Raw genomic sequence first — 19,677 nt, forward strand, 5'->3', positions numbered from 1 at the left:
ATTTGACTGGAGGCCGAGTTTCTCCCTGCAGGACAAGGGGCTCGGCATTGGACTTGTAGGGTCAGCTGTCTCTGTGCTTCCCTAAATCAGGTCCTACAGGGATGAAAAAAAAGGCTTTCTTTTAGGGAGAAAAAAAAAGTTTGGTGTCAGGCTGGTCCCACATCTGTCCCCCAAGTCTGGCCTGTGGGATTGGCCGTAGCGTGGGTCTGATGGTCAGATGGTCAGTGTCAGCAGGCCTTTTGTAACGCTCACATTGTGTATGTGCGATGAACGGGAAAACAACAAAAGAGCCAAATAAATAATTAAAATACAGAATCCCTCGGCTTCCACATCTGACTCCTTAGTCATCGTCGGCACGGTGCCGATCAACTGACCTCAGTGAGGAGGAGGAGGAGGAGGGGGAGAAGGGGGACAATTAGGTCACCTCGTGATTGCATTACTCAAATGACATATTAATGTCATAGTGCCCTTCATGCATTTCATCAGCTTCGGTTAATGATGAAGAGCAGCATGGGTGATATTGATTACTTCATGCTTCTGTGATCATATCTTATTGCAGTCTGAAAATAGATTAACCTAACAGAGACAACTGAAAAAGTTTGCAGAACAACCATGTGAGCAGTATTTATTCTATTATCATTTAAATGTAACAAATGCCCATTATAGGAGGAGCAGTGTATTATCCTTGTAAATTATGTCTATGTGTGTATAGCGGTGTTTTGAAAATATCTGTAACCTTTTCATTGCAGAGTCCCATAACTCCAACCCTGGCTGTGAGATATTTGTACACACAGTGACCGCAGTACTGAGGGGTTATGGAATAACAAGGAGCTCCATGCATTATTAATGGGCTCTGCTGTGAATCTGTTCAGAATAATAACGGCGATTTCCCAGCGCCTCATTACTGTGTGTTTTTAAAGCATGTGTTTGGTATCCATGGACACCCGCTTTCACCCCCCCTCCCCCCTCCTCGTGTTAAGATTCAGGTCATGCACAGCACTTGCTGTTTTTAATTTTCATTTCATCATAAGCACTTTAAGACTGATGCCAGTGCTTATTTGCAGTTTTGCTGCAGACCTCTTCACTCGGGCTTCTGACAGGACAGATGCTGCAATTAATCACGGCAGAGAAATGGGCATCGTTTCCATTCGGAGCTGCAGCAGCCCCGGCCCAAATTACAAATGCTTTCCCAAAACTGACTAATTGAAAACAAACCGCAATTTGAAAATTCTATCACGCTGCTATCACAGAAGAACAGGAGCAGATTCTCTCTCCTAATTTGTAACTAACATTAACTCATGTCTAAAATGTCTCAGCTGCATTTGGAAAAAAAAAAGAGAAAAGGTCCCTTCTCTGGGCCGGTGCATTCACAGGCTATTGTGAAGATATGATAATTATTGTTTGCCTGCCTTCCCTCCCCCCGCTCTCCATATTATTCAGGGGAGCTCAGCAAACCCTGGAGGATGTCTTGAAAATGAAGCGATTTTGAAGGGAGTAAGAAAGAGGCAGAATCCAGTGCACTGGTGTGTGAAAAGGGGACTGTTATTGAGACAAGTACCAGTTACAAGCTGACCTTGTCCAGTATCAACACTGTTTTTACACACAGTTACAATGGACTTTTGTTCAGATCACTCAGGAAAAGCACACTATGATAATGCCAACAGGAATGCTCACCTTGAAGTATTTTCCTCCAATAGAATTGTTCCAATAAAAACTGTTTTTTTAAGATGTCTCATAAGGAAAGTGTTATGAATATTATTATGTATGTATCTTTCATTGTTGTCAGGAACACGTTGAGGAATGCTTCATAGAAATTACATAACTTTTGAAATAAACCAATTCCTCCAAATAAATATTTGTGATTGATAGTTTAATTTTGAACAGAGACACAAAGAAATATATAATACTTCATACAAAATTATGGCTACTATCATATTAGTGATGGAATGTCTCTGGATTCATCCTTATGGCCGAGCAAAAACTCAAACATTAAATTACTTCTCCTACGGTGAGCTGAAAACAACTTTTTCAAGAACTCCATACAGATATGCATTTATTCTATGGACAGCTTTTGAAAGCGGTTGATTTGTAAGCAAAATACAAACAAAATTAAACGCTGCTATTGTAACTCATAAAAAAGTATAAAAGAGCAGAAATGCACTATGTGATATAGCAATCCACAGGTCGTTTAACAATGTTTTAATTAAAGCCTCACATATTAAAACTTTACAACAGGTGATATGAAAAATGTACAACATTTTCTTTTTTTTGTCAGGGACTTCTATACAGCTGGCAAAAATACCTCCGATGCCTTTTCAGTTGGCTTTGGCAGTGCAACAAACTGGCTCTGCTTGTTTTATTTTTTTGAAAACAATGACTGTATCAAGGAGCAGAGTAAAAATACATCAATCCCCAAACCATCTGCCTTGATCCAGATATTTGTATTTACCATAAAATATCCCCTTTGTTACACAAAATAAAAACATAATTTAATTGTTAAACATCTGAAGTAAAAACAAATAGATTAAAGAAGAATTTTTGGGGGATTACACGCTTTTGGACCAATCATCTGGATAAAGGAGGTTTCTTCTGCCCCCACTCTACAAAACATGTACAGCAGATTACAGCTACAGTTTGATGGTGTGATGTGATGACATAAATGATTTATGGCAGGTCTGTCTCAGTCTGTTCAGTCGTTCACTCAGATCTATTTTCTGTTCCCCTTATTCTTCTCGACATTGTCTGCCTTTGTGACATGGTTCAAGTTCGTTCAAATATCACTGGGCCTCCAACGTGTGACGATTTGATCAACCATTTCCCCCACACCATTGAACAGTTCCAGAGCGACCAGTGAAAGAGAAAGGTTAGAGTAAAGAAAATCTCACTATATACTGGCCAGTGTGGGAACAAAGACAGATGTGTGGGTTACTGGTTTCCAGCAGAATCCTGTGAGTCATTCAGTCCAGGCAGAGCTGATAAAAATCCTTTTGTTGAAATGTTTTCAATATGTCCTTTTGCTGCACTGAACTGACAACTCAGGCCTCATAAATAAAGCTTTATTGTTAAATAAAACAGCGAAAGACATGGCTTTCAACATATTGTGTGCCCAGTCAATTTAAATTGACAACTGAAAGACCTCACAAACAAACAAATAAACAACATCTGGGCGTTCGTCCTAATAGGCTTCTGCCATAGCTAAGCCCATGACAGAAAAAACCCCAGTTAACATGTTTATCCCCTGTACAGGTGTGTGCATATCCGTCTATAACAATGGACAAGTTCTTTGTATAACATTCTAAATCTTACACACTTCTTAAGTGCAACTTAGAAAAGCAACGTGGAATGATGCTTTTATTCTATTCCTGTTCTTTGAGATAGGATTTCCATTTGGCTCAGTAAATGCTGACCTGGGACAGGACCTGGGCATGGGCCTGGATTTGGGAAGGGTGGGGTTGCTGCTGGGAGGTGGGCTGGGGGCTGCCAAGCGATGCAGAGCCTCCCACTGAATGGGGAGTACCAGGAGAGTGCTGCGGTGGGGAACACTGGGACTGGTGCTGCTGCTGTTGCTGTTGCTGGAGATGCTGAATCTGCTGCTGATGCATCTGATGCTGCAGCTGCATGTGCTGCAGCTGCATCTGCTGTTGCTGCTGCTGCTGCTGTTGTTGTTGTTGTTGTTGTTGTTGCTGTTGCTGTTGCTGTTGCTGCTGCTGCTGCTGCTGCTGCATGTGGTGCTGCTGCAGCTGTTGCTGGAGGTGGTGTTGGAAATGCTGATGCTGCATCTGTTGCTGGATCTGCTGGTGGTGCATCTGCTGCTGCTGCATCTGATGGTGCTGGAGGTGCTGCTGCATCTGCTGCTGCTGCTGCATCTGCTGCATGGTGTGCTGCTGCACTGGTTGCATGGGTGGGCTCATCTGAGACACCGCTGTGGACTGGGCACCTGCCACCATGGGCCCTCCGTTACCCATCTGGCCCAGCATCTGGGGTGGCATCCCAGGGGACATGTTCTGGTGGGACACCGTAACTGAGGTCACGATCTGATTGCCTCCTAGTCTCATCTGCAGAGGTTTGGGGGCAATAGCCCGTGGTAGGGCTTGTTGGAGGGCCTGGGCAGCGGCTGACATGGAGGGGTGCTGGTTGAGGGGTGAAGGCAGCACCAGGCCTGGGGACAGGCTGGTTGAGGCCAAGGTCTGCTGTACTGACCGGATAGTCTGGGCCTCAGCTGATTCTGCTGCAGCCTGGGTGGACAAAAGAAGTCTTAATCTATCTACAAAGCCAGAGTTTTGCCTCTCAAAAATGCAATTCCTTCATATGGGCATACAGTTTAAAGAAATCAAATTGCTGCAGTTACAATGTTATAAAAGGACATTTTGGAAATGTAAACCCCTCTCCAATCAAATTAACACATTTCTCAGGTGAAAGGATGAAACCATTTCTTACCTTGGAAACCAGACTTGCACGGTATGCAGCAAGGGCTTTTAAATATTCTTTCTTGGCTGCTTCTGTTTTGCTTTTGTAAACCTGTGATGACAAAAAGGTATGTGTGAATGAACAAAAAAGATTCTGGATCTCTGATGTAAATTAATTCAACTCTAATTTACTTCTGTTTTAATAATCAAACCATGTAGTACCTGCTTCTGCTCCTCTCCTAGTCCATCCCACATGGACGCCACAATCTTGGACACCTCTCCAAAGGTGGCGTTGGGATTCTGCCCCTTGATTGCTGCTTGGGTGTCTCTGAAGAACAGGGCGTACGCTGACACTGGCTTCTGAGGCTCATTGGGATCCTTCTTCTTCTTCTTCTTGGGAGTCTTGGGCTTCTTTGCGGGATCTATTGGGGCTGGTCGCTTCTCTCCAATGATCTGCAATAATCACATAGATTAATATAAAGACATTTACATCATTGACATAATTCTCTACAATGACCATTTAAAGCAGTCATCTGAATACTTTCTGACTTTCTCACCCTGTTTCCTTCATCCTGGTCGTCTTCGTTTATGGAGCTGGAGGGAGATGGGGTGGCGGACTTGCTGGCCGGTGGTGATGGGGAAGTGTGGGTGATGTTGGGTCCTCCCATGTTTAGACTCAGCTGTGCATTGAGTTGGGATTGGTTGATAGTGGTCAGCTGGTTTCTTGATAGCATCCCGTTGGGGCTGTTCATGCTGATGATGGACTTCATCACCATGGCGGGGTTTGGAGGATACTGGCGAAGATGGCCTTGTCCAATATTCTGTAGAGACATTGATTAAAGAGGGCTTCATTAGAGAGTGATAATCAAAGGTGATGTGTTACTGATCCTTTTCCCTCTGCTTTCATACTGCTATTAAGGGTCTAGCTGCCTCCTCATTTCTCTTCATCCAGCTCAGAGATATTTCTGTCCCCATGGTGACATCCTACTGCCCAGTGTACAAAGCTCATGAGGCTGTATCTCTTTACCAGAGAGGAAATCGGGTCACTGGTTTCTGTGGATTGTTATGTGGCAGATAGCATGTCACAATGTCCCGGGTCTTAAATGTCTCTATTACAGACCATGATAAATTATCTTGACACCCGAGGAGCCAACTTTATAAGCCAGTAATAGATGGCTACACAGCTCAGTTGATTCATTTCAAAACGCTATTGTATGGTAATCTGTGACACTGCCATAGACTGCCCAGTCCCAAGAGGAGAACAGGGGACGCAGATCCCCCTGTGGTACATACCTTCACATGCTACAATAAAAGGACTGTTGGAGTCACAGTTTGTAAGCATGAACCTATATGACAGTTTTCTTTGAGGCTGCTACAAGCCTGTATGCTTTAGAGAAACCTTCTTTTGAGGTTGTAACTGTGAAATAGTCACTTTTCAAACATCATATTCGACCTCAAAATAGGAAAAAACACTTTTATACAACAGGGCTGTGGGTGTTGGTCTTTAATACAGCATATAATGTGCTATTGCATGTTGGCAAGAATGCAAGTCAATGCACCGATCTAATACCACGAGCACTCGTGCTGCATGATCAATCTAATTGCAAACCTAATCACAATGTGGGAATGTGCAATTACATAACCGCACAAATGGCTGTGATTTGCGATTTAAATAAATGTGCGTGTGTGTGTCTGACAGTTTGTGTGTGTGCATGCATGCAGAATGTTTTTTTGGTATCATGACTATCCAGCGCACAGAACACAGAGTGACCGATCTCTATTAGAATTTTAAATAGTAAATAGCCTGTTAGGGTTGGGACGGTGTTAGGGTGCTCTCTCTTTAAGATTAGGCTGTGTTGTATGAATGTGTAATGTCCATTGTATTTTTTCTTATTTATGTGTTCTTGTGTCATTGTGGTGATTTTTGAAGGAGCAGGTAACATATGCAGCACTGATGTCAAAGACAAATGTCCCTATGGGGACAATAAAGTACATCGTATCGTATCGTAAAAGCATGATTACCAACCACGCTAAACTGGTGGTGAAAAAAATACTACAACATCTACTATAAGGGAATATTTGGATTCAGTTACAGTTACGTTTGAACAGAAAGAGGTGCTGTATAAAACTTAAAAGTTTAGGTTCCTTTGTCACATGGCAAAACGACCAGGCAAGTGCAGACATAGACAAAGAGCTAAAAAGCTAAAAGGTCTTCAAAGCCAAATAAGATCACAGTTACAGAGTGAGCGTTTGTTTACTCTTGGTTTCAACAGGCCTCCTGGGTAGTCAGAACATACGTAGGTAGCTCTGCGTACAAGTGCTCACACTTTGCATTAACATGCATCTCTAATGAGTCTCCAGTGAGCACTTGGTTTATATTACAAAAATCACCTGAATGCAATTTCTGTTTTTGTATTTCAATAATCAAAATGTATTTATTTAATATTTGTATGTTTTAATTTGAGACTTGCATATTTAAAAGTGATAAATAATCTCTGTATGTTTCTGCTAACCAAACAAGTAGAATACAAATACTATTCATTATATCACAACTGGAAATAGCTACGCTGTCCACGACAATTGTAATTGCACAATTTTACCCAACCGTGCAGCACTAATGAGCACTTAGATCCCTAAAATCATGAGGGTCACAGTAAATACTGGTGAGACTATGACAAACAACAATGAGATGCTAGCAGTGAGTGTATCTAGATAGAAGTCAGCAATCAGTGTTTATCGGACAAAAATATACGTATTTTTTTAATCCCCCCGACCATTTGGTACTCATTATCTGCCAATACTCAAGACTCCATATTGAAAAATATATCAAGAAGAAAAAAAATCTGAACATCTCTTCTATAACAACTCCATAAATCAACTGGTTGAAGGTATGAAGCTTAAGAGCTTTGAACAAGTTCCCTTCCTTTTACCTTCCAAGGTGTAGTGTAATATCATTCTCAGAATCTTTCACCTTTTTCAAAGCTAAAACATTTTGTTCTCGAAAGAGTCTGAGAGAAGGTGTAGGCAACATGTTTGCATTGATTGTGGAGAGAATGAAATTACAAGCACTGCCAGCTCCCCAGAGGGAAGACTGATCAGAGAGGCAGCAGAGCTGACATGGAACAGAAACACAACAGAAAAGGTGATTTGTTCTCCCTGGGTACATCCATCTGGTATTCAGCAGCACAAACCCAATCTCTCCCAACATCAACACATCATAAACCCACACACCTGGCTTTATTGAAAGAACCTTATGAATGCCGCACTTCAAAAACAATATTGTAACACCATTTCAGACAGAAACATATTGGATCTACAATCCATTTCTTTCTCATATAGCATGTCTCCTGCTTATCATAAATACAATCTCTGAAGTGAGAGAGGATTTATATTTACATGTGCTAGGGAAGGTTCTGTGAGAGGTGAGGAAAGGGCGGGGGAGAAATTGAAGACATATTGTTGTGGTTCTTCAAAAAATAGGAGATTTCAGTTTTCTCTCAAATAAAAGCTGCAGTAAACAAGCCTGTGACCAAACGGATGTGATTTACATATCTGCGACCCTCCACGTTCCAAGTGCTATTGTCATCTTCATTACTGGGAACATGATGGCTCGCAGTTTGCTCTCTGCTTGCTGCGAACATCAAAGACACACACACTGAGCTCATTAGTCGTGGCCATCTGTATAATATCACTTTTGCTCGATCCCAAAGATGCAGTTTTGACTCAGAGCAATGGTCCATTCTGCCATTTGTTTGGAATACGGTGGTTTCTTGTTAAACAGCTTTTGGATGTTTTGCAGTTTTTGAAAAATATGCACTGATGACCACAGTTAAACATTTCATCATATCACTTTCAGTAGCTTTCTAGATGTCTTATTATTTCACATATTTTAGCAATAACTGGAGTCACAGCAATTTTGCTTCTACTCGATGCATCAAGAGCAGTGACAGTGACATAAGTGACATGCTAGCATTAGCACATGTCTGATTTGAATAAAAAGATAACAACTAATTACACACTGGTGAAAGAAATCATCTTAAGTCACAGTTCCCCTGATTGTGAACATGAATCTAGAACCAGGGTGTTTATTTATGTCCCTGTGCCTTCTCATTTGCATTTTGATTGCAGTATTGTCAGCAGTCACAGCAGACATCTAACTGGATATTTTGATAGTCATCGTAAATCTGCAAATAAGTCCTTATCTTCAGTACACAGTGGCCAGATGTGCCCTCTTTGGTTAGGTCTATGTGTGTGTCTATCTTTGTGTTCGCTTGTTAAACCTTAACAAGCAAAAATCCAGTCCTAAATCAATAAATGGTTTTCTTATGATGAGATTATCTTTTTAATATTTCCCATTTTGAAATCTGATAATGCCTTTAGAAACATAATTAACCATATGCTGCAAAAAAGAGAAAAAACAATGCTTGTTTTGTACAACATTGGCCACGTCTACACTTAACACAGCAAACACTCCACAAACAGCCACATGAAGTGTTCTAAAAACAAGCGAAGAAGGGAAAAAAAACACTATTGACAATGTGTGAAACCCTTTTCACAATAAACGCAGGCCAATAAACACAGCAGCTGGACTCAAGTTGCAACATTATGCATTCACAGAGTGATAAAAATCTCAACTGTGATGTGAGTGAGAGCAGGCTCCAGTCTGCTCTTAAAGATATTAGAAATCAGGAATTTGGGGAGAATGTATGAACACTGGCACCATGTACTGAGCTGTAACAGGCTGAAAAGAATGTTAACAAGTTCAATTTCCATTCAATCAATGCCAGAGCTCTTGGAAATGTTCCATGGCAGGAGAGGGGTAAAATCATCTATATGGTAATTATAAGGATGAATCCCCCAGTAACTTTCGCCAGCATGAAAGGTCAGTCCTATTAAAGATAGTTTATCAGTGCGCTGCACATATTCCTTTACTCGCCTTCTAAACGGGTACATCATTTTATTTTTTTTGCTCCATTTTCGGCAACCTGCTGAAGTCTGTGCTTAAGCCAAATGAGAAAAATGGAATTTTGAATGCCAGTAAAGGCTATAATAGCATGAAGATAAATTGTTTTTCTTTCCCCCGCCCAGTCTCAGTCAGACATACTCCTCTGTCTCTCTCTTTCTTTGCTGCAGACCAAGTCTATATCTCCCAACCTCTCACCCCCACTTTAAAACAAATCTCTTCTCCCCACCCCCCCAGATTATAAGGCGAGGAACCCCGCCCCCCCAACATCCAACTCAGTCTGGTACAGCCACTGACCCATACCCCTTTCCCCCATTTCTCCTGATGCATTATGGGTATTTAAAACTTGTCCAACATGACATCATTTCATTTTGAGTGCTGCCTGAGAAAAGTAAATTATAGAATCAATCATGCAGAAGGTCAAGCTGAGACTTCATTACAAGTATTGCATGCCTGCATGAATATCTTTCATTTCTGACTGACCCAATATGTCACAATAGCTGTCTGTGGAGGGAGAAAGGAAAAAAGAAACGGAGCGAAAAAAAAAAAAAAAATCCACTCTCTTAAATTGATGTACAACTCATGTCAGTGCTTCTTGGCTTGGAAGGGAGATAAGAGGAAAGTGTAGAAAAACATGCTTTCAGCAACACTGCTCACATTTTCCATTTAATCCAGGATACAGTGGTTTCTGACCGGTCAGAGCTGACAGCATTATACTCGCTGGCAATCTACACAACATCAAGGAATATCAAATGAAATGAACAACTAACTACAAATGGATATTTCATCTTGAGAGATGAGATATTAGCACTTATTTGCTGCTGGTTAAGCTAATGGGATGTGGTTGATAATGAAAAATATATAATGCATTACCACATAGTGCTAAATAGAATGAGACAGCAAGGCTCACAGCTCATAAATACTGATTTTAACATCTAATACAACTACTTGACTGCTGTAGGTTTCAAATTCAATCACTGAGGACATTTCAGTACATGCTTACATGTGTCAAGAAAACCCTCAAAATGTGTCGAAGGCACCAGGTGTTTTTTGAAATAGAACCCAGAGACCCTCGCTGTGCAGCGGGGAGAAAAATTGAGAGAGAAATTGTGAATAAAGCAATACTGGCAGCTCTAACTCCAGTACTATTTGGCACTATTGAGATTCAATCACAAATCAGGAGGACACATGCTGGGAGACAAAAATGAGAGTCAGAAGCTTGTTAGGAGAGCAGATTAAATAAATAATGACTTCAGATTCAGGGCTTGCCAGGCGCACTGCAGCTGAGAAAATGTATTTCTCTTTGTAGAAGCCCGGCATCTGTGGCCAATTTGTGAGACATACGCTGAACATTATGGGGAGAGGAATTAGCAGAACACTTGGCAATGCAATGACATGGAAGAAGCTTTTGAAAATAGCCCAGGTATATTCACTGGTTGGCTTTCTCATTAAGTTGTGATAGGAGACACACTAAATATTCTCCAGCAGTAAGCTAGTACACACAAAGAAAACCAAGACGAGTGTTTGGGAAATATGAGCATGCTGGCTTGATGAAAAATGTAATTGCAATAGTGCACGGTTTATTTGTTTGCCCCTGCAGCCATAACAAATAACACAGAATGTAATCATGTATATAAGGTTGTCATTCCTTTATCAGTGTGCTGACAAAATGACAAAACACCCCTCTTAGGGCCTTCGTAAATCATTGTCTGTGTAAATAGAATGCACTGAGAACCTTGCTGTTACTTATCTCATTTAAAAGTTGCGTTCTTTTCTCAAGACAAAGATAAAACCACAGATGAATAGGATTTCTATAGGCACAAGACTTTTGGGGATCAATCCCATTTGCAGGAGAAATGAAGGGCCACCGCAAGCCTTTCCTACCGTACAATGTGCGATGACTGATAACGGTGAGTAGTGTGCCGACGACAATGCCACAAGGCAAGGAGCAGAAACCCACATTCTCCCCTCGGTTTTTAATAGAGTCTCCGCACAATCAGAGACATGAGCCATGCAAATGGTGTTAAAGAGGAATAATGTTTGAGAATCAAATCTAATCCTCCAGCAAGTCGTGAGAACAGTCAGGAATGTAATTGTGTCAAGGCTCCGTTTCTTCCAGATGTAGAAAGCTTAACTGACCATGAAATGAAAATTCTTTAGGCAAAAGCCTTCTGGGGCTCACTTACTGTATGAAGCGGAGATCTTTTAAAAGCTGCAATTATTTTACATGCCAGAAGCATGGAAGCAGGAAAAAAAAGGGCTGTAAAATGTTATAACCACCTTCCCATATGGAATGTAAATAAATATCTCTAATATCAGTGTGATTCAACAAATGTGTTAGAGAGAAGGTGGGGGAAGCAGGGGGTCTAAGACACTATTATTCACAGTTATAATGATCATGGCACCTCTTCTCAATGCAATGTGTTTTGTGGTTCACGAAGCAAATTCAACATCATCATCATCATCTCTCTCCTCATGCCTGTGTACTTTCTTTTCTTCTCTTCTAAATTAATCTTCCATGTTTTTTGTAATAGGATTGTAAGACAACTAGTCAGCCTGTGACATTTCCATTTTTCCTCCTCAATGCTTCTATGATTGTGGCATTTGAAAATGTCTCTCCACCCCAACACAACAATCTTACAATCTATAGCACAACAGCATCGATGTAAAGACAGTGATTTCTTAGTCTTCTTTTTCTTGTTTAGCCAAGTGCATCAAAAGAAAGGGAAAATATATTGGATTATGTTAATCCAGTCTGTTTGAGAATAGTAATACAGAGTAATTTAACATAAAGACAAAGCTCATCTTTTTACTTAATAAAGCATGTGTCTTCTCTGAGGACCTCGTGTGACATTGGACAGAAGCATGCATCAGCATTTACAGCACTACAAAAAAAAACAGGCTTGTGGAGGCAACATGAATTAAATATGAGCATGTGAAACTGTGGCACTTTTGGGTCCCATTTTCACTGTCTTTCTGGGGCTGAATACGCTTTGTACTCCTAACACCTGTGATCTTTTCACATCTGCTCACCTTACAGAGAAGGATCAACCACTCTCTGTGTGCTTAAAAAAAAAACCCTCACAGTAAGTAACATAATATCATGGCATTTACTCAATGTGATCATATACCTCCTGTGTTGTAAACAAGGCCAGATGCTGCGCCAGATGCACTGACAACAGGAGGCGTACGGAAACTGTGAAGGTGACATTACAGATCAGTAAAAAATGGCTCATTTAAGGAATGTTTCCTTCTCATATTAATGGTCTACAATACTATATAGTAGGACTGCCCTAATGCCATTTATCCTTCTCAATAAAGACTCATGTATTGGCCAGTACAGAGTATGCCTTTGCTGCTAATGCTACTTAAAGAACATACAGGATATTGGAAGAATAACCTGCGATTGCTAGCACTTTGCTAACTTTGGCTAAACCTACAGTCTTTGCTAGCAAAACACTGTTGTTGTTGGTTGCTGCCACATGATGATTAACACAAAACCTGTTGCTATTTTGGGGACTAATTGGTTATGGTTAGGAATGTACACAGTTAATCGATTATCGATTAATTGATTGTTAAGAAATTACTCGAAACACGCATTTTTGTTTTCAATTTTCCGTCAAGTTGAACAAACATCATCTGGTCTCATGTTACATTCAGCTATCAGGAAGGTGTTGTAAGTTTAAAGCATGTTTTGATGTGAATCAGCTGTTAAAGGTGTTGCGCAGAGCGGAGACGCTCAGCTGGCGGTTGCGGCTGTGCGTCAGGTCTTCACGTGTGCTTTTTAAAGAGGATCAATGCGCAACTGCTGCCAACAACGACACAAAGGTTCACAACTTTAAACCGGATATTTCCCACTCTTTAGATACAAAGCCAACAGACTGGTGGGAATTGCTAGTACGCTATGTTTTCAGGGCAGCAACATTAGAGATGTCTGAGGCTACCGCTGGACTGATGATGACCCAGTTGCGCTCGCGGCTGACACCTGACGGAATACACACGTTTATTTTTCTCAATAAGAACGAGTAGACAGAAAACAGGAAACTGTGAGTCTGAAGTATGTTTCTGTTAGTATTATGAGCCTTCACATTATAAGATTATGTCCACGGAGAATATTTTTATGAGCCTGATCATTGATAATAAGTGTTGAACATGTACCCGTATTCAATACCGTCATTTACAGTTGTGCTCATAAGTTTACATACCCTGGCAGAATTTGTGATTTTTTTGGCCATTTTTCAGAGAATATGAATGATAAGAGAAACAAATTATTTACACTCATGGTTAGTGGTTGGGTGAAGCAAATTTTTTATCAAACAGTGTGTTCACTGTGTTTACTCTTTTTATATCATAAAGACAATAGAAACTACCCAAGAAATCATATATTCTCCCAGGGTATGTAAACTGGTCCTGTCTATATGAGTAGGACAGGTATAGAGCAGCAGTAAGCTGCATATCTGCATGATGACGTATGAGAATAAAACTTCTCTACTCGCTGTAAATAAACTTTATATTGCAGTGATGAATAACCGTGCTCACCACAGGATGGCCGTTGTTGAGAGACAACCCTTCCTGGTCCATCATGTTGCGTGAGATGGTAATAGAGGGTAGATCCAGGCTCTGAGGGGGGAACTGAGGGATCATTGGACCCCTGTGTGGAGCTGGCGGATCTGGCATTCCTGGGAAAGGTGAGTCCACATCAGATAGACCCAGACCAGACTCCGTCTCAGGTGGAGGTGTGATGGGAGGAATCTCAAATTCCTCGTCGCCCAAGCTGGGTGTATGAAAAGTCTGCAGAGGGAGAGAAAGAGAGAAAGCAAAGAAGAGGAAAATCATGAAATCCAGGTCCACAAAACAGCCAGAAAGCAATCGCTGAGGTGGGTCTTATCTAACATGCCGGATGGAAACCTTCAGGGATTAAATCAGACAACTTTGTTTAAAAGAGGGAGTGTTTTAGTAGAGTGGTAATACACTTGTCTGTAAGTGCACTAAGATGTAACATTTCCTAAACCTATTAAAGTCCACTTTGAGGACGGAGAAGAAGGAATAAAGCGGGAGCAGAGGAAGATGTCAAAAGCAAAAATATCAAGCAGCAATCACGGGAGAGAGAGAGAGAGAGAGAGAGAGAGAGAGAGAGAGAGAGAGAGAGAGAGAGAGAGAGAGAGAGAGGGAATACACGATAAAAGCCCTTAATCTTGAGGATGGAAGATGTTGGGTTGAAGTGCAGTGAAAATACACGTCACAGGGAGATGGGTTTAAAGAACATTTTCAAAGATTATTACGCTTGGCCAGAAGTGTTTCTTTTTGTTCCCTTTGCCTGCACCCTTAAATCTGCTCATCAAACAGCCTAATCCCTCTGCCTTTCGAATTAAAGCTTTTGGTCACACTTAATTTGCTTATGTGCCTTCTTGGAGATGGGACTGTTCACCTACTTGGGTCTTGTTTTCATCTGCACATTGCATTAAGCTTCTCTCTGGAAAGCCAATATATTCATATCCTCACAATGACCACACTGCAGGTCTGCAAACATGCAGCTGAACACAGGGCCAAACAGCATGCTTACTGAGGTGCTGGACTGCGGCTGCTGCTGCTGCTGCTGCTGCTGCTGGTGCTAAGTTACTAAAACCTCTTCAAAGCACGGGCCTCCTGCTAAAAGTGGCATGACTCTACCTGCCAGCACTTTGGCAAACTGCTTGAAAACATAGGGGTATAACGGTGAGATCAGGTTAAGCTTCCAGTATTACTGGATGCATTATGTGAAATGAAACAAAAAGAAACACATCAAGAAGATTCAAGAAAACATAAAGACTAAGTTCATAATGTTGACCTTAAAAACTACTGTCTTGGTCTTGAGTCACTTTACAACACTGTTTACATCCCGACATTGGTGGCCTCGTGAAATGCTGGATTTTAAAGTTTCAGGCTATCCTGGCAGAAGGAAAATAACTGCAGGGTCAAAAGTGGAAGAGTCTCATTTTTTGCCAATTCCAAAAGGCAGCTTTCATTATTGTGAACTGCTGTGACTGTGCGTCCTATAAATGATCACGCCTCACTTTGAGAGATCTGCTTGCCTTGTTTAAGAGGAGACTTTTCCTCACGTTGTTATCAGACATTTAGTCTCATGAATTTAGTCATTGTGATGCTTAATCTGTAGGAAATACACACGTGAAGTTCAGCTAACCTGAAACCTATGCATATGATAGTTCAAACTATGGTGAACAACAAAGCTAACCAGACATATCCTCATTCTCCTTCTGTCTCCGGATTGGGATAGAATAGCAGAAGGAAGACAACAGAGGGAATATGCCAACACAGCCCTTGATTAGAGAGTATTAATGTCCCCCTTGCTTGCTTTAGCACACAGACACTTCAAACTAATTCATTGCCTACTCAGGGCAGCTGTCTTGACAAGCACTGATGAATTCCAGTGGCAGAGTTGGCTAATAGAGTTTTCTTTCCCCCCTTTCTCTCTCTCTCTCTCTCTCTTCTTGCTCGCTTCCACTGTTTCACTTTTCACTGCTTGTTTCACAGCTAGAGAATCAGCTTTCCTTTCAGAAGGAGCTAAGGTCATATTCATCACAGCCCTGGCCTCTGGCTCGCAGAGTGCAGAATAAATCACAAGCACCTTCAGTAGGAACCATTTACTCTGAGTCCTCTGCTGTCATATTATGCTTCAGTCCACTCAAAAAGCCTCCGGAACTTAGGTCACAATAATGCCTGTTCAGCAGCATGTGAATCAAAACACAGAGGGTTTATAAAACACAACAACTAAACTGTCATGAGTCATGGGCGAAAAGTTCCAGGAGCACATGGAAAGGATCAGAGGTTGTTCATCATTACTGTCCTCATTCATCTTTTGTAACATCTCTTGTGGAGTGGGGTCAACCTCTACACCAGCCCTGAGATCTATGGTCCCTGTCTCATCTGTGTCATATCATGTAACAATCTGAAAGCACTGGCACACTGTTATAATCTCTCTAACTGAATAACAGCCCTGTCTGGGTCTTTCCTTATCCAGGCCAGTCATTTACACTGAACAAGGCACATAAATTCAAGCAGGGTATAATAGCATTACATTTCCCTGATCGTGTTCTGCTATGGTAACTATTTGCTGAAGTAAGTAGGTTTCCTGTGGTGTTACATTGTGTAAGGTAAATCAGGGCAGAACTACAGAACTACAGTATATAGGCCAGTGGATCCTATAGGCTGGTGCATTGTGGCCTGGATTACAGAGCCAACCTAGAGATTTGAGATGCCAAAGGAGCAGGTTGACTGAGGTGAGCTTCACTTTTGTGGGAGAGAATCAGAAGCATGACTGTGACCTTTAAGCAGAATGCAGACATGCACTTAAGGAACACTAGTTTCTCCATGACAGACTGAGAGTAGCGGATAGAAAAAGAAACAAATTACTGTGGGGGAGGAAAACTAGCACAAGATCAGTATCACATTCTGTACTCCTGTGCATCGCCTCTCTTTGTTAATGATGATACAAATTAACATATGCACTAGGGGCACTGATAATGGAGACATGGCGTTTGAGTCTCATTTGGGGGGGTATGGAAGATGTCAGCTGCCTGGGAAGAAAAGACCTTCTCCCCAGGGAAGAAGTGCCGGATTTTACAGGAACCCACAGAGTGTAACAGTGTTGCACACTGTCTAGTATCATTTCACATAAAGCCAGTCTAATTCTGCACCCAGAGCAGCTTAGGGGGCTCTGATCGCAGATTAAGAGATGCACAATCCACTTTCTTTGCATCACCGGCCTGATTATCCATTTAAATTGTTCTGAAAGACTCGACAGAGCCAAGTGGTAAGCCAGATGCTTGGGATGTGCAGGCATGTACACGTTAAAGGGTGGGCAAAGTGTTTGTCTGTCCACTGGCAGCTACAGGGACCCGTGGTGTGAGGGCAGAGCAGGGCTTGTCACAGAGAGATCTGATATAGTCAGCATGAGCATCCTGAGCAGTGGTGTGTGGGAAATCTTCAGTCCTCAGATTGTGCACCTCAGTTGTTTTATTATACCTTATGTAGCATGCAGTACTAACAGACAACTAATACACACTAATCTTAAATAATAAGAGTTACTTAATTACGTGTGGCAGGTAATAAGGTACAATAATTGCACACATAATTAGACTAAAAAAGTATTAGGGAATATAATGTACACTAGTGGCTCTGTGAGATGCAGTGCTTTGAGCTCAATGCTAACATTTATGTGACTACAACAAAGCTAACGTGCTGATTTTCAGCATTTTAGTAAGAATATCAGCATAGAAGTGTTTGTGATTAGCTCAAAACACAAAGTGGATGTACTAAAATGACCTGAAATTTTACTCAAAACCATTAATGTAAACCTAATGATGACCTGAGAGCAGAAAAGTCAGGGGAACGACTGAGACACAATTACTACATCATCTGGAAACCAAAAAAATATCTGTACCCAATATCATACCCATGCTTTCATTGTCAAGATAAAAATAAAAATGTTACATTGCAGTCTCACTGTTGGGACCATCAAACTCGGTAGGCTTCATTCTCAGGGGAGCATGAATATCTGCTGAATAGTTGAGATATTGCAGTACGGAAATTTCTCTTCCAATGTTTCATCCAATTTTTCACCTCATGCTTTCATTGTGCTCTTTCAGCCCTGGGACAAAGAGTTAGAAAAGGCTTTTTAGGCAATACTCCCAGTCCTTCAATAAACTTGGTAATGCAGTTCACAGATGCAATAACCAAGACTTGTTAAAGGCAACGGCATGCAATTACTCCATATAATAGGCCTCCGAATCAATAGAGACAAGATTGAGGATCCAGTTTCAAAGATAGAACAGCTGAGTGCAGCTACTCAAATGACAACATCAACTATGGCACCCATCATCAACATTATTTCAAATTTGGATCATTTGTAGTCCATTTCTACATATTTATAGTTGATAACAAGTCTCTAACTTGATTGAGAAAATAACGTGATACATCTGAGTGGAACACAATCTCAGTGTACAGTATCCTTTTCCCTGAGGAAAGCAGTCAAGCTTTCTCCGCTAGGATGTATGCCTTACTAGGCACACCAAGGTCATCTTATCTCATCCTCTAAGTGCATAAGGTAAATGATACATCAGCCATTCGAACAGCAAATACAAGTGTGCTATTCTGATGTAGAAGCATTCTGTTTTGTGCGCAATAGGTCCTGCATTCAATTGCATTATTCATACACTACCAGTCAAAAGTTTGGACACACCTTCTCATTCAATGTTTTTTATTTATTTAAATTATTTTCAACATTGTAGATTAATACCGAAGACATCAAAACTATGAAATAATATGGTTTTGCCATAATATGGATTACAACAGTAGTCAAATAGGCTATCCATTGTGTACTAACCCTACCTCTGAACAACACAACTGATGGTTTCAAACACATTAAGAAGGCAAGTCATTCTACAAATGAACTCTTGAAAAGGCTCATGTTAATTAGAAACCATTCCACGAGACCACTTCATGAAGCAGACTGAGAGAATACCAAGAGTGTGCAAAGCTGTCATGAAGGAAAAAGGGGGCTACTTTACAGAATCTTAAATATAAAACATATTCTGGGTTGTTTAAAACTTTTTTGTTAATTAAATAATTCCATATATATTCTTTCATAGTTTTGATGTCTTTGGTATTAATCTACAGTGTTTCAAATAATTTTAACAAATACAAACCCTTGAATGAGAAGTTGTTTCCAAACTTTTGACTGGTAGTGTATGTGCTTTGTCATACTCAGTATGAACTGGATTGACCAGTAGTTTATGGATTCCAATGTTAGCTAAGGTAAGCAATATAACAACCATGGGTGGATCCTTTTACTGAGTTTATGATTCCACTACTGTAACTAGGATTTAGCATTTAGTATTACCCCAATGCTGTCATTTGTCACAACAGTACCAAGTGTTAAAAAGTGGCATACCTTGTCTTTTGCTGTTGAGCAAAACGAAAACAAAAATTCAGTTTTCATTTCTGTAAGTAGTATCACCTGGCTAAAACTTTGCACTGATGCTAACTTAACCTCTGTGAAGTAAAAACAAAAGGTTTGCAGATTATGGGCAAACAAGAAAACTTGTCAAAATAAGTAGTTTGTTTCACAGAGATTGGTGTTTATTATGTTTATTTTATTCTGATAGAACTTGAGCCAAAATTATTGATATAAAATGTGACAATAATGCAATCAAGGGTTATAACTTTACCAACATCTGAATCTTTTTTAAAGAAGCGCAAATGGATATTTAAGTTAAAGACATCAATAATTCAAAGCTAATCATTTTTCCC

The 19,677-nt window shown here is 40.7% G+C and overlaps 1 protein-coding gene across 1 annotated transcript in view; it reads right to left on the reverse strand.

Annotated features, from left to right (window-relative positions):
• Positions 1 to 1,853: 1,853 nt before the first annotated feature.
• tox3 (TOX high mobility group box family member 3) overlaps positions 1,854 to 19,677 on the reverse strand; it is a 40,818-nt gene continuing 22,994 nt past the window's right edge. The window contains exons 3-7 of the mRNA XM_034680929.1: positions 13,909 to 14,160; positions 4,964 to 5,227; positions 4,629 to 4,859; positions 4,438 to 4,518; positions 1,854 to 4,235 (exon numbers count right to left, since the gene is read on the reverse strand). Of these exons, the coding sequence (XP_034536820.1) occupies positions 3,393 to 4,235; positions 4,438 to 4,518; positions 4,629 to 4,859; positions 4,964 to 5,227; positions 13,909 to 14,160 (1,671 nt within the window). The 3' untranslated portion in view covers positions 1,854 to 3,392. The remainder of the gene's footprint in view (positions 4,236 to 4,437; positions 4,519 to 4,628; positions 4,860 to 4,963; positions 5,228 to 13,908; positions 14,161 to 19,677) is intronic.

The sequence above is a fragment of the Notolabrus celidotus genome, chromosome 3 (assembly GCF_009762535.1).
Source record: "Notolabrus celidotus isolate fNotCel1 chromosome 3, fNotCel1.pri, whole genome shotgun sequence".
NCBI lineage: Eukaryota > Metazoa > Chordata > Actinopteri > Labriformes > Labridae > Notolabrus > Notolabrus celidotus.